Source organism: Echeneis naucrates, chromosome 6 (genome assembly GCF_900963305.1).
Source record: "Echeneis naucrates chromosome 6, fEcheNa1.1, whole genome shotgun sequence".
NCBI classification, from domain to species: Eukaryota; Metazoa; Chordata; class Actinopteri; order Carangiformes; family Echeneidae; genus Echeneis; species Echeneis naucrates.
Window position 1 is genome coordinate 21384176 of NC_042516.1, and position 20105 is coordinate 21404280.

The window sequence follows — 20105 nt, forward strand, 5'->3', positions numbered from 1 at the left end:
GCCTTGAGACTGTAACACATCTTGCCTATCCTGTCACAGTTTGTCCCGCCGGTTGTTTATGTAGGGTTTAAATTTGGCCTTTCGCAGGGCAGTTAAGATCTGTGTGTGTGGGTGTGTGTGCATATTTGTTCCATTTCCATGTGATACTGCTGTCAGTCCAGAGGGATCGAGGATTGCTAACAAATGGTAAATGAAACTTCTCACAGGTAATGAGCGAGCTTCCAGGCAGTTCCTCTGACAAGGTGTTACTCTTTGGGGCTGTGGATAAGTGTTTCATGTAGATTAATGCCAAACATGAGCGACAAGGAATATTAACTCTCTCTCACTCTTCAGACTTTTAAGGATGGTTATGTCATTCGACCTTTGTTTTGCTTAGCGTGTGAGTATAAACCGGTAACCCCAGCTGTAATTTCTCTGCTCTGCAGAATGCCATAGTGTCCTTTAAAGAGCTCTGCGGCCTTTCAGCGGTGGCTAACCTGAAGCAGTGCATCTTGGCCCTTTCCCCTCGACTGACCGGACCTGACAATAGCCCCCTCCTGGTTTTCAACCTCTGTGACCAGTACCCCAACTTGGAGCCCCAAGGCCTGCTACCAGAGGTCCTAAAGAAAGTTGTCACCACCTATGAAATGGTGAGTTGTCCAGAATTATACAAACATACAAATCAATCTGCTGCTTTTTTTTTTTTTCTCCTCAACATACGAACTGTAGTTTACAGAGTCATTTATGCTTAGCCTCCTGTCTTAGCATAAAATATATCTGTGCTTCTACCCATCAAAGGGACAAAGACAACCTAAGACAAAATAGCTTTTCCACTCAAATTAAATCAATACCTTGCTCTACTGGTCCTATTGGGGACACAGGCAGATGGTTAGGTAATGGGGCCAGAGCTATGTTAAGTAAGAAAATCAATGTTCACAAGTTATGCAACTCGCCACTGAGGCTATTCCCAGACAACGCTATTATCCTTAATACATCCTGTTCTCATACACTGATTCTCAGCACATCAACTTTCCACCAGTTTTTCAAGCAGCAGATAGAAATTCCCCGCAAAAATCCCCCGACTGAAGCAGAGCCACAAGTGAATGAGTTTTAATAATTTTGCATCCAGTAATCAGAGTTTGTTTCATCTTTTGTTTTTAGTACTGTGTCCTCAGAATACTCATAAAACATGGTCAGATATTCACAGTAGCATTGGTATTGGAGCACAGCTGTTTACGTCTCACATTTATAGCAAGCTTAGAGAGAGAACATAAATAAATATGAGTGAAAGCACATATGGTGTTGGTAGCATCATATTAAATATGTTGTTTGAATTATTTTTTGTATGTCCTGATCATTTGAGTGGCACATGCCGATATTTAATAAAAAAAAATCACTTGTAATTCATTTGTTGTTATGCAAACAGTACATAGGGACACAATTAGATGTCCTCTGCACCCAATAATTTTTTTTTTTTTTGGGGGGGGGTGGTTGTGGGGGGACTCTACGATGGGCAAATAAAAAGGCGAGTTGATGCTGAAAAGATTCAGATGCAAGGAGATTAAGGTGACCCCTCTACTTTAAGCATACGTGGGAGCGGAGGTCTGCGTAATTGGCCCTGATGCAAAGAGCAAAGGGAAAATATAGTTGAAGGGGGAGGAAGGAGAAAATGATGGGTGTTAGGGGACCTAAGTGGAATAAATTAAGAACAAGGGCTTAGGTGGTATGAAGCTGCAGGCCTTGATCATCAGCAGAGTGCCAGAGGAGACGGGGAGTAGGAAGGTGCAGAGCTGAAGGAGAGCAGACGAGTACAGAGGCATATATGAAACGAGGAGAGGCGAAGTTAAAGAGTGGTAAATAATGTATGGAACAGCACAATCAGAAATCCAGGCACAGTGTCAAAATCCACCGCTGGGACTCACCAGCCTTTGAGCTTCCTAATTGGCAAAAATAGAATCTGGGTCTCAATTCCCACCCATTTATGTCCTGGAAGAAAAAGGTGGACAGCTGATGGTCTTAAATAATGTGGTCTGATTTCTGTTTTTATTCAAAAAGATGAACTAAGGGCAGAGTCGGTAGATAGAGTCAAACATTAAAAAAAAAAAAAAAACTGAATGGCTAATCCAAGTGACCTTAAAAGCCTTGTGCTCTATTTTTAAATGGCAAGAACCAAGACAGTTTGTTTGGTGGGATTACAGAGATACTACATCTCATCTACGTGTACTATTATTCATCTGCAGTTTCAATTCACAGTTAAGGTCTAATGTATTCAAAATGGCATTTTTTTTTCCCTTTTTAGTGGTTACACACGGGTATCAAAAGACAAAAAACACCTTGAAACTAGATGGGCATTTGTGTCTTCGTTAAATGTGGATGATAATAAAAGAGCAGAACATACCACTTAGACGAGGCAGTCGTTAGTGTGCAAATGGGGCACAGTCCACCCACTTACCTTAGAATGTGCCTTTATATATATCTGAGATGGTGCATCTGCCACCAGGGCAGTAATTTATTCACCCATCAGGGAAGTAATCACAGCGTGTGCGACAGTGCTAAGTGCAGCCATCGCAGCTGCAGAGTGACACAAACAGCCACAATCACTTAGTCATGGCAGCTTGTAGCACAACATAGGTTTGTGAGTCTCTGTCCCCAAGAAAATGCACAATGTCTGTGGATGGACCATGTGATCTGCCTTCAAAAGAGGCAGGATGTTTATATTGTCTTTATGAAATCCCTCCGCATGTTAATTTCCTGTCTGATTCTCCTAAAATGAGTCATAAAGCCAAACTGTGTCACTCTCATACAAATGGAGATAATGATATAAACTTGATACGAGAATACTGCATGTTAGAAAACCAAATTCTGCCAGATCTCAGGACTGTTCTGTGGAACTGGAAAGAAAAACAACTAAATATAACAGAGATTTGCTGTTTTTCGCCATAGTGAGCTTGAAGGATGAATCTGGATTTCTGGAGTTATTTCTTTAATGAAAAGACCAAAAGCAGGAGTGTGTTAGTCCAACTTTAAATACCTCCTGACCTTCTGAAACTACCTGAGGCTCTCATCCCCAACCTTCGGAATCTTACTGACGACGTTAATCTTCAAAAACAGGTCACTAAAATATAGGTTCATTTCTGCACCACAGGATTTATACACATTTGGTGCTCTGTTAAATTTCCTACAGCAGGACAGTGTTTGAGATTTTGAGGTCAACAGTACAGATCCATTAAATATACTGAACCCAAGGTTACTTGTTGCTTTTTGGTCTTTCTGTGTGGCTGTGGACAGAAAAAAATGTCTAAAGTTGAAATATGAGGGTTGTTACTAATTGAAATGTTTCTTCACCTTTAGTCTCCCTTTGTCTTGGTAATTCCCTGCACTCCGCTCCATATTCGCTCCTGTTCTTTCCTCGATGGGCAGCCATAGAGCTGGCATGCCTCAGAGATCGATGTCAGGAGTACGATGCTGGTCATTGCTTTTTATTACTTTCTTACACTAAGCCTGATTGATGGCTGGTTGATTTATTTTTTTTTTTCCCCTCTTTCTTTCTCTCTCTCTCTCTATCTTGGAACAGGCCAGGACAGTCTGGCTGTGTGACACAACCTTGTCATGCACTTAAAGCACTTAGGGAGAGTACAAGTTAATATACAAGTCAATTACAACAATGATTCGGACACAAAGGCCCCAGTGCCCAACAGACAGTAATAGAAATCAGAAGCAGCCTATTTATGTGTATCTACCATCTCCTTTAGATGAAACAATTCAGTGATAACTAAAATAATCAGAGATGATTATCTCTGATTATCCAGATGGTCTACATGGCACTAAGTGCTCATTTACCTCTGTCTGACAGGATACATATGCATCATTAACCTCCAGAAACTCTGCTCTGCTGATGTCCTTCTGCAAGGAAAACCAAAGGTTTTTTTGTGGCGTGAGGAGGATGTGGTCTCTTAATTTATTATGCAAATGGTTACCCAAATCCTTTGAGCCTGCCTGAACGGCCACCATGAGAGTTTTAACAACTTGCAGGTCAGCAGAGTTGGTGCACTCAATTAGGGTTGAGTATAACACCAGACGAGCTAAACTTAGCATCTTTTACAGCTGCAATTTCACAGATAACACGGTTCAAAATGACTCACGTTTACATGTTACTCCCATCAAATGACCGTGATCATCTGTCCTCTCAAAGGGGTGCCTTCATAAGTAAGTCTAAATGTTGACATTTATATTTTGCTCTTGAAGATAAGTCACATTTTTTTTTTTTTTTTTTCGGTAACGTTTAATAAACACCCTAATTTATTGTCTCCTTCCCTCTAATTTTGCCTTTCAAAACTGCGATGAAGTGACCTCACCCACAGCCGTGCCTGTAATAACAACTTGTTCTTCAGAGCCCTCCCTGGAGAGAAACATCCGGCCACCAGACGGGGACCGCTCTGTGCTTTTTTGTGGAGTGCCAGTTTTGCTGATGTGAAAAAAACAAATGCAAATGTGAACAAGATGTTTGTCTCCTCTCAGGTGATCCAGACCAGCAAGATGCTCCTGGAGAACTCTGAGGGGGTGTACGAGAGAATTCTGCAAACTCAGAGAGCAGGTAAGACAAGGTCAGGTAGATAAAGAGAAAAGCTTTAAAATCCTGAGTTTCCTCAAGCTATTTTTTGCCCCTGAGGGTCACCTACTGCTTTACCAGCTCTCTGAAGCCCCAAAACACTCACTCATCAATATGAAATCCAGTACAACTGATTACACCCAACTTAACTGCACAAGTGGAATCAGCATTTGATTCACGTTCGTGTGATCCAGCTCTGTTTCAGACAGACGTGGTTAGTTCACCTCATAGTCACGACCTCCGCTTTATTCTAATTACAAGGTCTGGTTTAAGACTCACAGATATCAGTGACAACATCAAAGCTGCCATCTATAGTTTTCTCTGCATCAGACAGGCCATTCCCAACCTCCATATGTCTACTGTGTTTTTACAGCTCTGGCGTTCCGGCCTGTTGTGCCATGTTGACTCAGGAGGTAAAATACTAGATACACAATTCTCAGTGTGCAGCGTTACCACTGCTCCTTTTATAAGAGGTCACTTTTTAGTCTGTTACATGAAATATTTGTAGCCCACCAGATGTGGGTAAAAACTATTAATGAAAGGAAACTCAATTTTGACATTAATGTGCTTCATAATACACTTTATGGCAATGAATTCCATCTAACTGGCATAGAGAGCTAATTTATCAGAGAGTGAGGCTGCTGGAGGCGATCAGTGAGAGTGGAAGGGAGCAAGGATGGACCGTCATTACCGCAGCACAGCCTTATTGGTTTCCAGATGGATGACTTATGAAATATTCATTGTCTATTGTCTTGGCACATCAGAGAGGAGGGCAGTGTCTTTTAATCACAGGCTTGCTGCTGTTTTCTATCTTTTCTTTATTATTATTAATTAATTACCTTCCAGTTCCAGATAAAAAATGTGTGAGCGAATTAGCTAAAATGGCTAATGAATGAGTGAGTTGTGTCTGCTTTCCTCAGTCATGCTGACCTCATTTCATCTGTAGAACCATCGTCAGCATCCTTCTTATTCTATTTTCAAGGCTGCAGGCAGCATAGTTGTCGGTGTGCAGATCTACAGTATGAAATTATTTACAGTATGTAGTTTGGAAAAGTGCTGGCTCAACACATTAATATTGGAAAGTGTTTTATTTAGAGAACACATGAGGACTGCTGTGCTGTTTTACCTGCTGCTCAGCTTCCAGGGGACGTGAATCACATTTCTGAAATAACTGAATTAATTTTATCATAATGAATTGCAAAAGGCCTGAGGGAAATGACATCATTACACCTGTCTCTACTCAGTCATCTTCTCAGCATTACATTTCATCACCAGTGAAGTTTGGTTCGCAGCAGGATCTGATGTAACTACCATTTGTGCTGCATTAGCAGTTATCGATAAGGAGTGACTCTTATGGGACGAGCTCATAGCTGATTTGTTAGTGCTCGAACACTGTGCAGGAGAGCCCCATTTTTATTTTCTGTCCCACCTGCTGCCTCTCTACACTTAACAAAGTAAATGAACCAATGGCCGACCCAGCAGTGAAAACATTCCATGGAAACTTTTTTTTTTTTTTTTTTAAAAGCTTTTAGTCTCAAACTTATATTACTAAATATGATTATCTAACTCAGCGGGAAACAATTTAACAGCCAACAATCACAAAGTAGGACACAACAGATGGCAAACTGATGAACTTGAGCATTGATTTATTTTCCATCCTGAACTGACGTATTTTCATCCCAGTGGTGTGTTTGTGTTTATCTGTGCGTGCGGTTACACTCCTGTTTGTATTTGAATGTGTGCAATGCAATGTGGTTTGGTGCAGCCGTCTGTTGTGTAGAAACTGGGTCAGTACAAACCCAAGTCCCTCCCAAAGCTCCAGCAGCAACAGCTATTAAAGTTGTGAATAATCCATCACATCAGCTCAGAAGAAAAATAAATAAATAAAATCGTTCACTGAGCTCCAACGTGTCACCTCCCTCACCCAGGTTCCAATCAGCATTCAGGGAAGGTAGAACCTGTTGCAGGCGAACCACGTCAACACCAGATATTCGTACATGCCAGATGCAGAATGATGGTGATCTGCTGTGCACTATGGAGCTTTCTCCAGCTGCCAGAAGCAATTATACTCCTCAATTTCATGATTAATTTAACGTTTTACATTTTCATGATGGTTTATAGACTGTAGTATATTTATTTTCTAGATTTTATAGATACTACAGCGAAAGGAGACAACACTACATCAATCAAGAAAATTTACCTTGAATCATAATCATCTTTCAGTATTTTATTTCCAATGATGATACAAAAAAAAACCCCAAACATTTGTCGTCTTTGTTCTTATCTGTTCATCTTTTTAAATTCTTTTTAATCCTGCTCAGTGAAACACTTCAACTGAAGTGTCTGAATTAGTTTAATATCTAAAGAAAAAAAACATCTGCTTATTCCAGTGTCTTAAATCTAAGGTTAACCTCACTGTCATCTAATTAAGAAAATATTTGTGTTTGAGATTAATTTTTCAGATAGCAAACTTTGAGGTCTGAGAAAATACCCATCATAAGAATTGATAATTGCAGCCAGAGTAGTCATTATAAATCAGTCATGGTTGGCTGCTCTTCCTCTGTATTCTGTCTGAAACGCTGGCAGTCGATGGTCTAAGAAGACTCAATCATTCCTTGTTGTAAGACTGACCAGTTATTAATGCTCAGAATGATTCAGGTCACGCTCCTCTGATCTGCCTCTCCATACTGTAGTAGTCTCGTGCTGTGAGATGTGAGAGCACCAGCGCGTACTGTACAGTTACCTCACAGACATCAGGGTCTGAAATGCCTCGCTAAGAAGGAGCTACCCCATTTCTTGCCTGCCAGACTCCATAAAATGTTGCTAGGCAACCTCCAGTGTGAGCTAACTGGGCGTTTGTGTGTCTGCGTGTGAGAGATGGAGGAAGTCGTTCTCCTTCTTAAGCACAGTCGTGCTTCACGTGCACAGCAGCAGCGGCAGCAGCTCTGTGGTCACAGAGAAATAGTGGTATGTCTGTAAGAGCAGAAAATGAGAATAAAAAAAAAAAAAAGCATGTGATTTAGGGGCAGCGGTTTGATGCCCGGCTCAAAGATGTGAATCCTGAGGTTTTATTCTCGCCTCAGGTCCCTCGCCACACTTGTATGTACAGCTGGGAGGCTTCACAACTGGCCAACCCCACACCTATTATGGTGATTTCACACAAAGGGGGTGTCTCTCACATGCACACCATGTTTCTATGGCAACAGCCCCAACAGGGGCCAGTACCGACTCCGGCTGTCACCAGAGCCTCGAGCAGCAGAGAGTGTGCTCTCTGGGGTTCCCAGTGCAGAAGAGAATTACGCACTTCCAGCCTTTGTGCGTAGCAGGAACTCTGCTGTATCTCTCTCCGGTTTATTTACCTCACAGCTGAACGTTGCCTGTTGCTGCAGTGTCAGTGCTGCACTATAAAGCACACTCAACATTAAACATGCCCCCGCTCAGGCTCAGTCATGCAAAGGAGGGGGGGGGACTCCTCAGGAGACAAGTCTGTCCTCTGTTTGATGCCTTGATGCTAATCCACAGTGAAAGAGCGTCATGTCTGTCTGCCTTCAACTCTTGTTCTCTCATTTATCGGCCCTTCTCTCGCTTATATATGTTATTTTATTATTTTTTTCCTACTTCTATCCCCCGACATCCCGTCACCACCCTACTACCACTGTGCTTTACCTTCGGACAACCAGCATTTCACTCCAGGATGTATTAAATGATGCTCGGTGTTGCAGAAGGAGCACACATGTTCAACCAGTACAGACAGCAAAGGAAAAATAAATGCAACACTGGACGGTAAAACTAAACAAAGCTCCTTCAAATTATATATTCATATTCAATAAACAGTCCAATTAGTTTAAGCAATGAAAAGCATGTGACAATTCATTACCTTCAACCAGCAGATTCATTCAAAGTGATTGTTTATCGAAACAGAGGCCGATCAGGACTAATTGATTAATGGACTCGTTGTTACGGCTCTGTAGGAGGTGGACGATAAAGATGAGGGCTGGAAAACATTTCTCCACTTCCTCCTTGATCTTTTTTTTTTTTTTTTTTTCCCAAATTAGTCAAATCTGCTCTTCACAAAATGATGAGATTCCATCATTATATCAAATCAAATCAAATCAGATTTATTTGTATAGTGCCAAATCATAACAAAGTTACATCAAGGCACTTTACATATAGAGCAGGTCTAGACCAAACTCTTTATAAATTTATTTAAAGAGACCCAACAGATCCCCCGATGAGCAAGCAGGAAAAAGTTCCTTTAAGAGGCAGAAACCTCGAGCAGAACCAGGCTCGGGGGGGGGGGTCTGCCTCGACTGGTTGGGTTGAGAGTGGGAGAGAGAGATATAGGCATTGGGGGGGGGGGTGTAGGCAGGAACATGTTGCTGTATGAAGTTCATGGAGTTGAGTTGTAGTACAGAATTCATGAAGATATGGGACCAGCAGGTGTTGCAGGAACATGGGATGGAGATGAGTCACCACCTGCAGGATGAGGACAGGGAGAGAGAGGAGAGGAACTGGGAGAGACAGAGACTTTGGCAGAACATGGTTAGTAAATGCAGTATAAATGCTTAGAACTGGGAGAAACTGTGTTTTTTAAGAAGGATGGTTCTTATCAGCAGCATAGCTAAAGAGTAGAGTAGTAGACTTTAACTTTTTAACTATAAGCTCTGTCAGGAAAGTTTTAAGCCTGGTCTTAATTACTAAAGAGAAGTTGGCTCCATAGAAGAGGAGCCTGATAACTGAACGATCTGCCTCCAGATTTACTCTTGGAGACTCTAGCAACCACAAGTAAACCTCCATCTAGAGAGCGGAGTGGCCTGCTAGGACAGTAAGGAACTATGAGCTCTCTGAGATATGATGGAGTTTGGCCATTAAGAGTTTTATATGTTAAAAGAAGGATTTTGAATTCTACTCTATATTTTACTGGCAGCCAATGCAGAGCAGCTAACACAGGAGAGATGTGATCTCTTTTCCTGTTCCTGTTAATATTCTGTTAATATTCCTGTTAATCCTGTTAATATTCGTGCAGCAGCGTTCTGAATTAACTGAAGGCCTTTCAGAGATTTGTTTGGACATCCAGATAGTAATGAGTTACAGTAGTCCAGCCTAGAAGTTACAAAAGCATGGACTAGTTTTTCTGCATCATCCTGAGAAAGGATGTTTCTGATTTTCCTAATATTTCTCAGGTGGAAGAAAGCTGCCCGACTAACTTGTTTAATGTGAGGGACAAAGGACATGTCCTGGTCAAAAATTACTCCAAGGTTTCTCACAGTGGAGCTGGAAGCCAAAGTGATGCCGTCCAGACTGATGAGATGATTAGATAGTATTTTTCTGAGGTGCTCAGGGCCGAGTACAATAACTTCTGTTTTGTCAGAGTTGAGAAGTAAAACATTTCCAGTCATCCAGACTTTTATGTCTTCAAGACATGCCTGCAGTCTGACTATCTGACTGACTTCATTTGGCTTCATTGGTAGGTACAGCTGAGTATCGTCTGCATAGCAGTGGAAGTTGATGCTGTGTTTCCTGATAATGTTGCCTCGAGGAAGCAGATAAAGCGTAAAGAGGATTGGTCCAAGTACCGAACCCTGCGGGACTCCATAACTGACTACAGTACATGAGGAGGAGCTGTTGTTTACATGAACAAACTGATGTCTATCTGATAAGTAGGATTTGAACCACCTTAGTGCAGTTCCTTTAATTCCAATTTCATGTTCCAGTCTCTGTAGTAAAATATTATGATCTATGGTGTCGAATGCAGCACTGAGATCTAGAAGGAGAAGTATGGAGGCTGATCCATTGTCTGAGGCCATTAGAATGTCATTGGAGACTTTAACCAGCGCTGTTTCTGTGCTATGATGGGCTTTAAATCCTGACTGAAACTCTTCAAACAAACTGCTCCCATCCAGATGCTCGTGTAGTTGTTTTGCTACAGCTTTCTCAGTGATTTTAGAAATAAATGGAAGGTTCGATATGGGTCTATAGTTTCCCAAAACATTTGGATCAAGATTAGGATTTTTAAGCTGGGGTTTGCTGACCGCAGTCTGAAGTGCCTGAGGTACATAACCCAGAAATAAAGTCAGATTAACCAAATCTAGAATGAACGGCTCAGTTAAATAAAAGATCTCTTTAAAGAGGCTAGTTGGTACTGGGTCTAATAGACAGGTTGACGGTCTGGATGATGAAACTATAGAAGCTAGCTCTGAGAGATTCAGAGGTGAGAATGATTCCAGATGTAAAAGAGGCGTCGCAGCTGATTCAGGAGTTGCTGTATTCAGTAGGGGATTTTTATCTAACGTAGGCAAGAGCTGATAAATTCTTTCTCTGATGGTGAGAATTTTATCTGTAAAAAAGTTAATAAAATCATCACTGCTTAGAGCTAAGGGGATCACTGGTTCAACTGAGCTATGGCTCTCTGTCAGCCTGGCTACAGTGCTGAAGAGAAACCTGGGGTTGTTCTTGTTTTCTTCGATGAGTGCTGAGTAATATAAACTTCTAGCACTGAGAGCTTTTTATATGTTTTTAGGCTGTCTTTCCAGGCTCTGTGAGACTCTTCTGACTTACTGGAACGCCAGTTTCTTTCTAATTTCCTTGATGTCTGCTTTAAGGCACGGATTTGGTAACTATACCAGGGAGCCATCCTCCTCAGATTGAATACTTTCTTTTTGAGAGAGGTGGCATTATCAAGATTCGAAAGCAGTGTGGCCATAGTGCTAGTCACAAGGTCATCAACCTGCGTATGGGAGAAATCCTCATTTGAATTTAGATATGGCATTGTTGGGAATGATGACCGAATGCTCTCCTTAAATTTAGCCACAGCAGCTTCAGATAAACATCTTCTATAGCTGAATTTATTCCTCAATGCTGTGGAGCCCATTAAAGTAAACTCAAATGTAATAAGGTAATGGTCAGACAGGAGAGAATTTTGGGGAAGAATTGTTAGCTTGTCAATTTCAATGCCATAAGTTAGAACAAGATCAAGGATATGATTGTAGAAGTGAGTGGGTTCATTCACATGCTGGGAAAAGCCAATTGAGTCTAGTAGGGAAAGAAACCCAGAACTAAGGCTGTCGCTTTCTACATCAACATGTATATTGAAATCTCCCAGAATAATGATTTTATCTGTACTAAGTACTAACTCTGATATAAACTCAGAAAACTCTGATAGGAATTCTGAGTACGGACCAGGTGGACGGTATACTGTAATTAACAGAACTGGTTTTTCACCTTTCCAGTCTGAGTGGGAAAGACTAAGAGTGAAGTCTGAAATATTGCAGCCACCCCACCTCCTCGACCTGTGGTACGAGGGATATGAAAGTTAACATGAGTTGGGGGTGTAGCTTCATTAATGCTAACATACTCATCCTGCTGCAGCCACGTTTCAGTTACACAAAATAAATCAATCATATCGGCAGAGGCTGGTACAGTCTCACTAATTCCCAGAATCTGAAGCCATCTTTTCAGACCTGACATACATCTACTGTGATCCATCCACCCTGCAGACGTACAGTAAGGAGAGACGGATCCTCCTCCACAGCTGGAGAGTCAACCCTTCTGCTGCAGCAGGAGGCTGTGAAATGTTGCCTGTGTGTGCCAGCGTTTGCTTTGCTGTAATGTGTTTCCTCACAGTAACAACAGGCCGAGCACCCGGTCACCTCACAGCTGCTCCTCTGTTTCACAAACCACTACGAATTCCAGCCACGAAGATCGATTCAACGCTTGTTCTCGTGTCCCTTTTTCTCTCTCTCTCTCTCAGCGATGGAATTTCATGAGAACCTCCACGACTTGGCCATGAAGGAGGGGCTGAAGGGCAGGAAGTTGCACAAGGCGGTGGAAAGCTTCACATGGAACATCACCATACTGAAGGTGAGACTCCTCTGGCATGTAACACCCTGTTTATTTTCCTGTTTGAGTACCATCCAGTTGCCACATTTTTCACAGAATTTTGAAATGTTACTTCTCGTATTCATGCCGCACTAAGAAGTCTCATATCTCGGAGTTCGTGGCCTTGGGGAGGTTTATACACGTCGGCAGAGAGCGCTGTAGGAATTTTGCCGTCGTTGTGGTTATGTGAAAGTGCCCGTTTGAGCTGCACTGTAGATTGGTTTCCTACTTCAGTTGTCCCAAAATGTTCATCTTGAGAACAAAGTATAATGACTACAGTTTTGCCTGAATAAACTGCAGAACAACCCAGAATTTCCAGCCTGAATTGCTGTTTTACTCTACTTGTAATTTAGCCCGAGACTTTTGATGTGAACCTGCTCCTTTGTGGAGATGAGGAGGTATTTTATGTCGTGTTGCCTCGCTCACTCATAATTGATGTGGCAGCAGCGGTTGCTAGAATGAATTAAAATTCTTCCACAACAATTTAAGAAATGTCAATTTAAGGGAGTTGTTTTTCTGAGTCTGCTTACACAGAATATCTGCAGGATGGAAAAGTCTGAAAGTTTAAGTCTTTTGTTCTTACTTTACTTTGCCCTGTCGTCTCTTGATAATGAGGAAGTGTTACACACCTATGACGTGGGAAGTGGAGATTATGAAGCTGTTTAATCACTCATATGTGGAGTTTTAGTTAAACAGTAACTTGAAAGCTTGTTGTGTTAAAATGACCAAGTGTTGATTTTAGTAAAATCAATTTTCTGCTACTTATGTGGATCCAAGTCATTTTACTTATGAATACTCTCATTATTAATGATAATTAAGATTAGAGCTGCAACTAATGAGGATTTAACACACACACACTTCAGCCCAAAAAAGACACCGAAACATTGTGAAGCTGCAACGCTTTGGAAAAATACTCAATTATCCAAACAGTTAACAATTATCCTGTTGTTATTCATTTCAAAATTAAAACTGTGTGCTGCAACAATCTTAACTCGACACTCAGGCTCAGTCACCATAATCACAAAATCAAATCAATTTATTTGTATAGCACACCTCACACATAGAGCAGGTCCAGACCAAACTGTTTATAAAATTATGTAAAGAGACCCAACAGATCCCCCGATGAGCAGGACAAACTTCCTTTAAGGGGCAGAAACCTCAGGCCGAACCGGGCTCAGAGGGGACCGCCATCTGCCTCGACCGGTTGGGTTGAGAGTGTGAGAGAGAGCAAGAGAGGGGGATATTCAAACGGCTGTAGGCAGGAACATGATGCTGCAGTGTGGGATTCATGAGGAGAAGGGTTCCATAGAAAAACAAGGAAATGCAGTGCACATGCTTAAAACTGGGAACTAGTCCTTCCCCCAGCACTCTCGGCCTGAAGCAGCACAGCTGAAGAGTAGATGGACTTTAACTTTTTAACTATAAGCTCTGTCATACAGAGAAGTTTTAAGCCTGGTCTTGAAAATTGCTAACTGATACTGGAAGTTGGTTCCATAGAAGAGGAGCCTGATAACTGAACGATCTGCCTCCAGATTTACTCTGAGAGACTCTAGGATCCAAAAGTAAACCTCCATCTAGAGAGCGGAGTGGCCTGCTAGGACAGTAAGGAACTATGAGCTCTCTGAGATATGATGGAGCTTTGATGGCCATTAAGAGCTTTATATGTTAACAGAAGCATTTTAAATTCTACTCTGTGTTTTAGTGGCAGCACATGAAGAGCAGCTAACACAGGAGAGATGTGATCTCTTTTCCAAGTTAATATTCATTCTGAATCAACTGAAGGCCTTTCAGAGATTTGTTTGGACATCCAGATAGTAATGAGTTACAGTAGTCCAGCCTGGAAGTTACCAATGCGTGGACTAGTTTTTCTGCAGCAGCATTTTACATCTGATGAGTGAAATGTAGAATAAATGAAGAGCTCGTGTTAACTTTGAAACTGTGTGATATAACAGTTACTTGTATGCTGGAGGTGATATTACAGCCAGCTCTAATTTTTGCTGGCACTGAGGTTTAGTGAGTCACTTGTCTGCCCAGTCTAAGCCCCTCTGCACCTCTTCTACTTACCACGCCTTTCAGCTCAACCTCCGCTGTCAGCACAAGGGATAATTATTGATGAATGACCTTCTGTATATTTATTTGTGGTATTTGCATGTGTTAATTAAGATTACATCAAGTAGCTCAGCTATAATTTGTCCTCAGGAAATTGAGTTGAGCATGATGAGGGAGTGTAATTCTCTGAGCGCTGTATTTTCTGTCTGTGTTTAATATGAAGCTTAGCTTGTCTCTTTCTGATGATCCAAGCAGACAGCAGATTTCTCTTCATCATCAGAAGTGCGTCTGGTTACAAACTTAAAGATTAAGAGGTGGAGAGAATTCAGTACAAAAAAATCTCTCTTTCAGAGGTGGAATATTTGATTTAGCTTTTTTACAGACACAACAGGACCTTTACAGAATTAGCTTCAATACTTGTGTGACCATTGTTAGTGTGAGAGATGCTTGCCGAATAAATCCCCTGACGGACTCCCATCAGATTTAGATTCTGCTGCCTATTTACTAAAATCTGACAGGAGGTTGAAACATAAATGTTTTCCATAAAACCTCTGAGGCAGCTGGCACAAATGAGGAGTGAGAACTTCACAGCAACTTTAATGGCTCCGCTTTGTGCAGTGGAGGGACAGTAACACAGAAACCCTTTGGTACTTAAAAGGACTAACTTTAATTCACTCATCCAGAGGATATTTCCAAAGCCGCAGTTATCAGCTGGTGTTCTTTGTTCCCCATTACTCACGCTGAAGTCCTTTTAGAATAATCACAGTACCTCACATGGCCACCTGACTCTTTAACGGACTTGAAACAAACTGAATGTACATTTTTTTAATTGGTTCAGCTTTCTTTAAACATTAAAGGACCGCTTTATTTGCAGCAGCTAACTTGAACTGTTGTAGGTTTTACATCAATGCAACAGCATTTAATTCCGACTTCAGTGTTAGAAATATTCCAGTGCGACTTGTGTGAAAGTGACAACTGACAGTCGTAAAATAAACAGTTTGTTTTTACATTTCAGTGTGTTGTGGTTAGTTTTCAGGAGACATTACACACTATATTAGACGCTGGTGTGACATTCGATGTAGAAATTTTGTGGCGTCTTTGATTGTTCTATCTGTATAAAATGATATTAAACTGCATCCTAGAATTAAGAAAATCCAAACTCTGGTCTTCCATCGTAGCTGTAGCGAACTGCTCTATGCTCTTGCTGTGTTCACTCCGCAGGGCCAGGCAGACTTACTGAAGCACGCCAGAAGTGAAGTCCAGGAGAACCTCAAGCAGATCCACTATGCTGTGCTCACATGTAACCTGAGTAAAGGTGGAGCGGGGGGCAGCTCGTCCGGCTCCGACTCAAAGAGCAGACGCAGCCTTGAGGCCATCCCGGAGAAGGCCACAGCGGAGGAGGAGCTGACTGATGAGGACAACTGAGGACCCCCCCCCACCCAGTCCTCGACTCTGTTCCTGCCTCCTGAGCTCAAAACCCAAAGCTCCCTCTTTCCCTCTATCTGTGCCCTCATATCATCCTCCGCACACACACACACACACAGCAGTGTTTTTCCAGTTGCATCAAATACATTCCCGTACCCCGAGCACAGCTGTAACCTCTTAGAGACTCCTGCCTTGTAATCATCAATAATATGCCACCACTACTGCAGAACACAAATCCTGCCAGTGTTCAGGTCACAGAAGGTCTCAGATTAAGATGAAGCTGGAAAATGATCATTATTTCAAAGTTCTAAAACGTTCAGGCATTGTACTGAAGGCTGGAAAAGTGTGGTGGTGTCGCCGCACATCTGATGCTGCCGAGCCGTCGGGCTATAGTTAGAAACACTGAATCTGACTTTGCAGCAAAAATGATCGTAGGAAAATGAAAATATGGACAGAAGCAGAACGTTAACTTCCCTGATAGCTGGTCATTAAATTCAACTCTCCTCACCTGCAGTCCCATCTGCAGGACGTCGTCGTCCCCCATTCTTCTGTCTGAACCTGTTTCTCATTTCCCGGGTAAGCTGGGAAGGCCAAGTGAACGACCAGCCACGTGACCCACAAAGACGTAACTACTGCTCAGACACGGTGCACTTCTACTCAGCGGATAGGAAACAAAAAGAAGAAACAGAGCCCTCGGATTGGTGAGATTTCTTAAAGCACAATTTTTCTGGATCGATGAATGTAACGGACAGGGGAAGCGTTTGAGACGAGAAGGAAGTGAAGGAAGAAGAAAACAGAATGAGAGTAAAGAGTTGTTTACAATACTGAACTTGTCCACGTTCTTATCTGCCAAAATAGTATAATATACGATGTATATATGGAGTTTCCTGTTACCTTTTTTCTGCAGAGTGCATCATTTTATTATTGTATACTTGGAAATATGAGATTTATTTTATAAAGATATATTAACATGTCTGTGGAAAAAACACATTTTATTTGTCTGTGGATATCTTGGGGTGGGGGGGGGGTCACTAAAATAGAAAAGAGTGACCTAAGTAACGGCGGTGCTACACACTGAGACAGGACGACGGATAACAGAATGTATTCATACTGTTTGTTTGGTGCAAACAACAACAACAACAACCAGCAACTGCATGAGAAGGAACCACAGCTGGATGTTCGTAACATTCACTCAAAGACAGTTTGGACGATGACGCATTTTCATACTTTAGCAGATCATGTGTGAATAACCTAGGCCGTTCCTTTTAGGTCATGGTCCTCCTGTTTCAGCGTGCTAGAAGAAAATCAACTCTGCAGCCGTAAAGACAGTCAGATATTCTTTTTATTTTTCCATGTGCGCGCCGAACTGCCTCCACTGTAGCTTAAAATACCCCAAAAAGAAATCAGCTCCAGCTGGTGAGAAAATGGCTTCCCTTGTTTATTTGAAATCATTATGCTCAGTTGTTGTTATATGGCTGAATAACAGACTTTGAACGGGACTTCGTTTAAAACGTGCACTTGAGGCTTTTAATTATATAAACGTTTCCCTCTGCGACACTCGCACACTTTGCCGTGTCTCATCCTGCAGTTCGTCACCGTCCCACGCCAAAATCATCCGAGCGCAGCGTTTTGAGATTACGTCTGAGGAACGACGGCTCCTGTCTGGCTGGCAGGTGGAGCCGGTCATGACGAGGATTTAAACTCAGGTCTGGGGAGTCGGTGTGAAAGGAGTAATAACAGCTTCATGACCATTCCTGACGACAGCAGTGTTTGAGCCACAATTACCTCGTGACTTAATTGTGCCTCATCACTGTGAACTCCGAGTTTTGTTTTTTTTTTTTTTTAAATGCTCAACGCTTTTCATGTAACAGTCCACAGCCGCCTCCAATGAAACATCCACAGCAGAGGGGACAACTAAATCATCTCCGTGTTATATTTTCTGTTACACTTTGTTTGTAAACCATCCAAAAACTAAACCCAGAGCAGCTTTTCTGCCGTTTTCATGAAGAAATAACGTACATGATTAATGAATGACCGAAATAATTATAAATTAGTTTCTTTTAATCGGCTCATCTCTTCTGTTGTCTGCCTGACAGCACTTTTCCAACGTTAGCGTCGTGTTCCCAGCTGTGCATTAACAATTTTAGCTTCAGTGCCTGCTCCACAGGCCTCAGTCCTGGGGGGGATTTGAAGGTGTTACAATTATTTTAAGCACGCACTAATCTTAACTAGGAGATTCTGCTCAGCAGCTGTCAGAGACCACCGTCAACCAACAGCATCTAAATCGGGGGGGTGGGTCTCCAACCACACTATCTTCTCCTGAGCAGAAAGCAGCATTCGTTTTTTTATGCAAATTCACAGAATGAACTTTGTTCACACATCGTTACAGCTGCAGAATGAACTTTGTTCACACATTGTTACAGCTGCAGAACGAACAGTCACCACCTTCAGCTTTCACCTGTTCGGACTGCTGACAGTTTTATTCAGAGTTCAGATTGAAGCTTTCACTCTCTCACTTCTGATTTTATAATCTAAGAATTGAGTGTTTAGATTTCATTGATCTATAGACTGAACTTTGAATAAAAAAACCTCGTTCAGCAGACACTTGCCTCTGACATTAAATCTGCCTTTTTCATGGAGCTTCACATTAATAGGTAGAAAATATGAATTCCCAGTAAAGATCATTGGATTGACGGAGGTCGGGCAGCCGGACTGTTACATGAAGGCCGAGCGTTCTGCGGGTGTTTTATCTCACAGTGTTGTGTCGTCGGTTTTTTAGAAACCGTCTGCTCCTCCTGCAGACTGCTGATTACAAACAATCGTTGTCCGAACTTTAGTGCTGTGCCAGTCGACGTGTTTCTAAGTGAAAAGAGGATGGGAAAAAAAAAAAAAGAAGCATTTCAGCTGTATCGCCTGTCTCATCACCTTATCTGTCAAGTCCTTAAAAAAAAAAAAAGAAGGAAAACAATAAACCCTCTGAATAAACAATGTTGGATAGACTGTGTGACCGGTGTCTTCTGTTTCTTCTCCTCTAACGACAAAACAGATCCAAATCCAGCAGACTGTCACTGTTCCACTGAGCAGCATCACAGGCCGCCACGTTCTCTAAGTCAGAGCCAAATGTTTTCCTCAAGCGCTTTATTGCCGTCCCCCTCGTTCTTATTGACGGAATAAGGAAATCGCTCTGCTGACACGTGGCACTCTTAAGTCAACATTCACCCCCCTCCACTTCTAGTTTTGAGTCTTCCAGGTGTGAATAATCTGCAGCTCAGCCTCCTGCTTTTCTTATTCCACATCTCCCTGAGAACATTAAAGCCACGATTAGTATCACCTTTGAATGCCAAAAAAAAAGGGGGGGTGGGGGGTTTGACGTTAATCTGGTTTTCACTGGAATGAGATTATTTCTGTGGCTGTTGAAGGACAGACAGCTCGTCCTCATTCTCCCAGCTGTTGTTCCAAACTGGAGGGAAAATGCATCAGTATCGATCGGCTCCCTGCAGTGAGGGGAGCAGAGCGAGCCTGGGGAAATACTGCACACACACACACACAACAAGCAGACAGTGCTGTCCGTCTGGAGCATCACTGTAGGTCATGATCCTGATTTGACTTTAATCCAGCATCCTGGAACAAGGTCGGCACATTTGAATTGAATTTGTGCTAAAGGGAATAAAAAGTTCATACAAGCTGCGACTGACGAATTCATTTCTTTAAAAGCAATCAGTTAACCTTTATGATCCCTCTTATCGCAGGTTAAAAGCCTTTCTGTTGGAGCTCCGACTGATAAACTGAGCAAACATACGGTTCCTGCTGCGCCCTCGCCTCGACGGACGGCTCTGCAATCAGCTAAATGTGCGCCAAGGAGCGTGTAAACTCACCGGGACGATCCTCTAATGCACTTTTTAAGAGCGTTCTGATGAGCGTTAATGTGTAACAGAATGTTGATGGAGTCAGATGGATTTTATTGGCCACAGGAGAAGTTTGGATGGACGGTTTGTGTGTGCACTTTAGGTTTGTTTCCACTGGGCATCATCAAAACGTCTCTGTCTAATGTCAAACTATATCTGAGCAGCTAAACACAGGCTCAGTTTGGCCAACTTGGACTGAGACTGTTCTGTTCTTTTGTAACGTGTAACGCTGTAACGGGAAAGAAGGCGGCCCGATAAAC

General features: G+C 42.2%; 1 protein-coding gene across 1 annotated transcript in view; it reads left to right on the forward strand.

Annotated features, from left to right (window-relative positions):
- The window catches only part of plcl2 (phospholipase C like 2), a 37653-nt gene extending 18705 nt beyond the window's left edge, over positions 1-18948 (forward strand). The window contains exons 3-6 of the mRNA XM_029503873.1: positions 426-629; positions 4498-4573; positions 12339-12448; positions 15737-18948. Of these exons, the coding sequence (XP_029359733.1) occupies positions 426-629; positions 4498-4573; positions 12339-12448; positions 15737-15940 (594 nt within the window). The 3' untranslated portion in view covers positions 15941-18948. The remainder of the gene's footprint in view (positions 1-425; positions 630-4497; positions 4574-12338; positions 12449-15736) is intronic.
- Positions 18949-20105: the final 1157 nt, after the last annotated feature.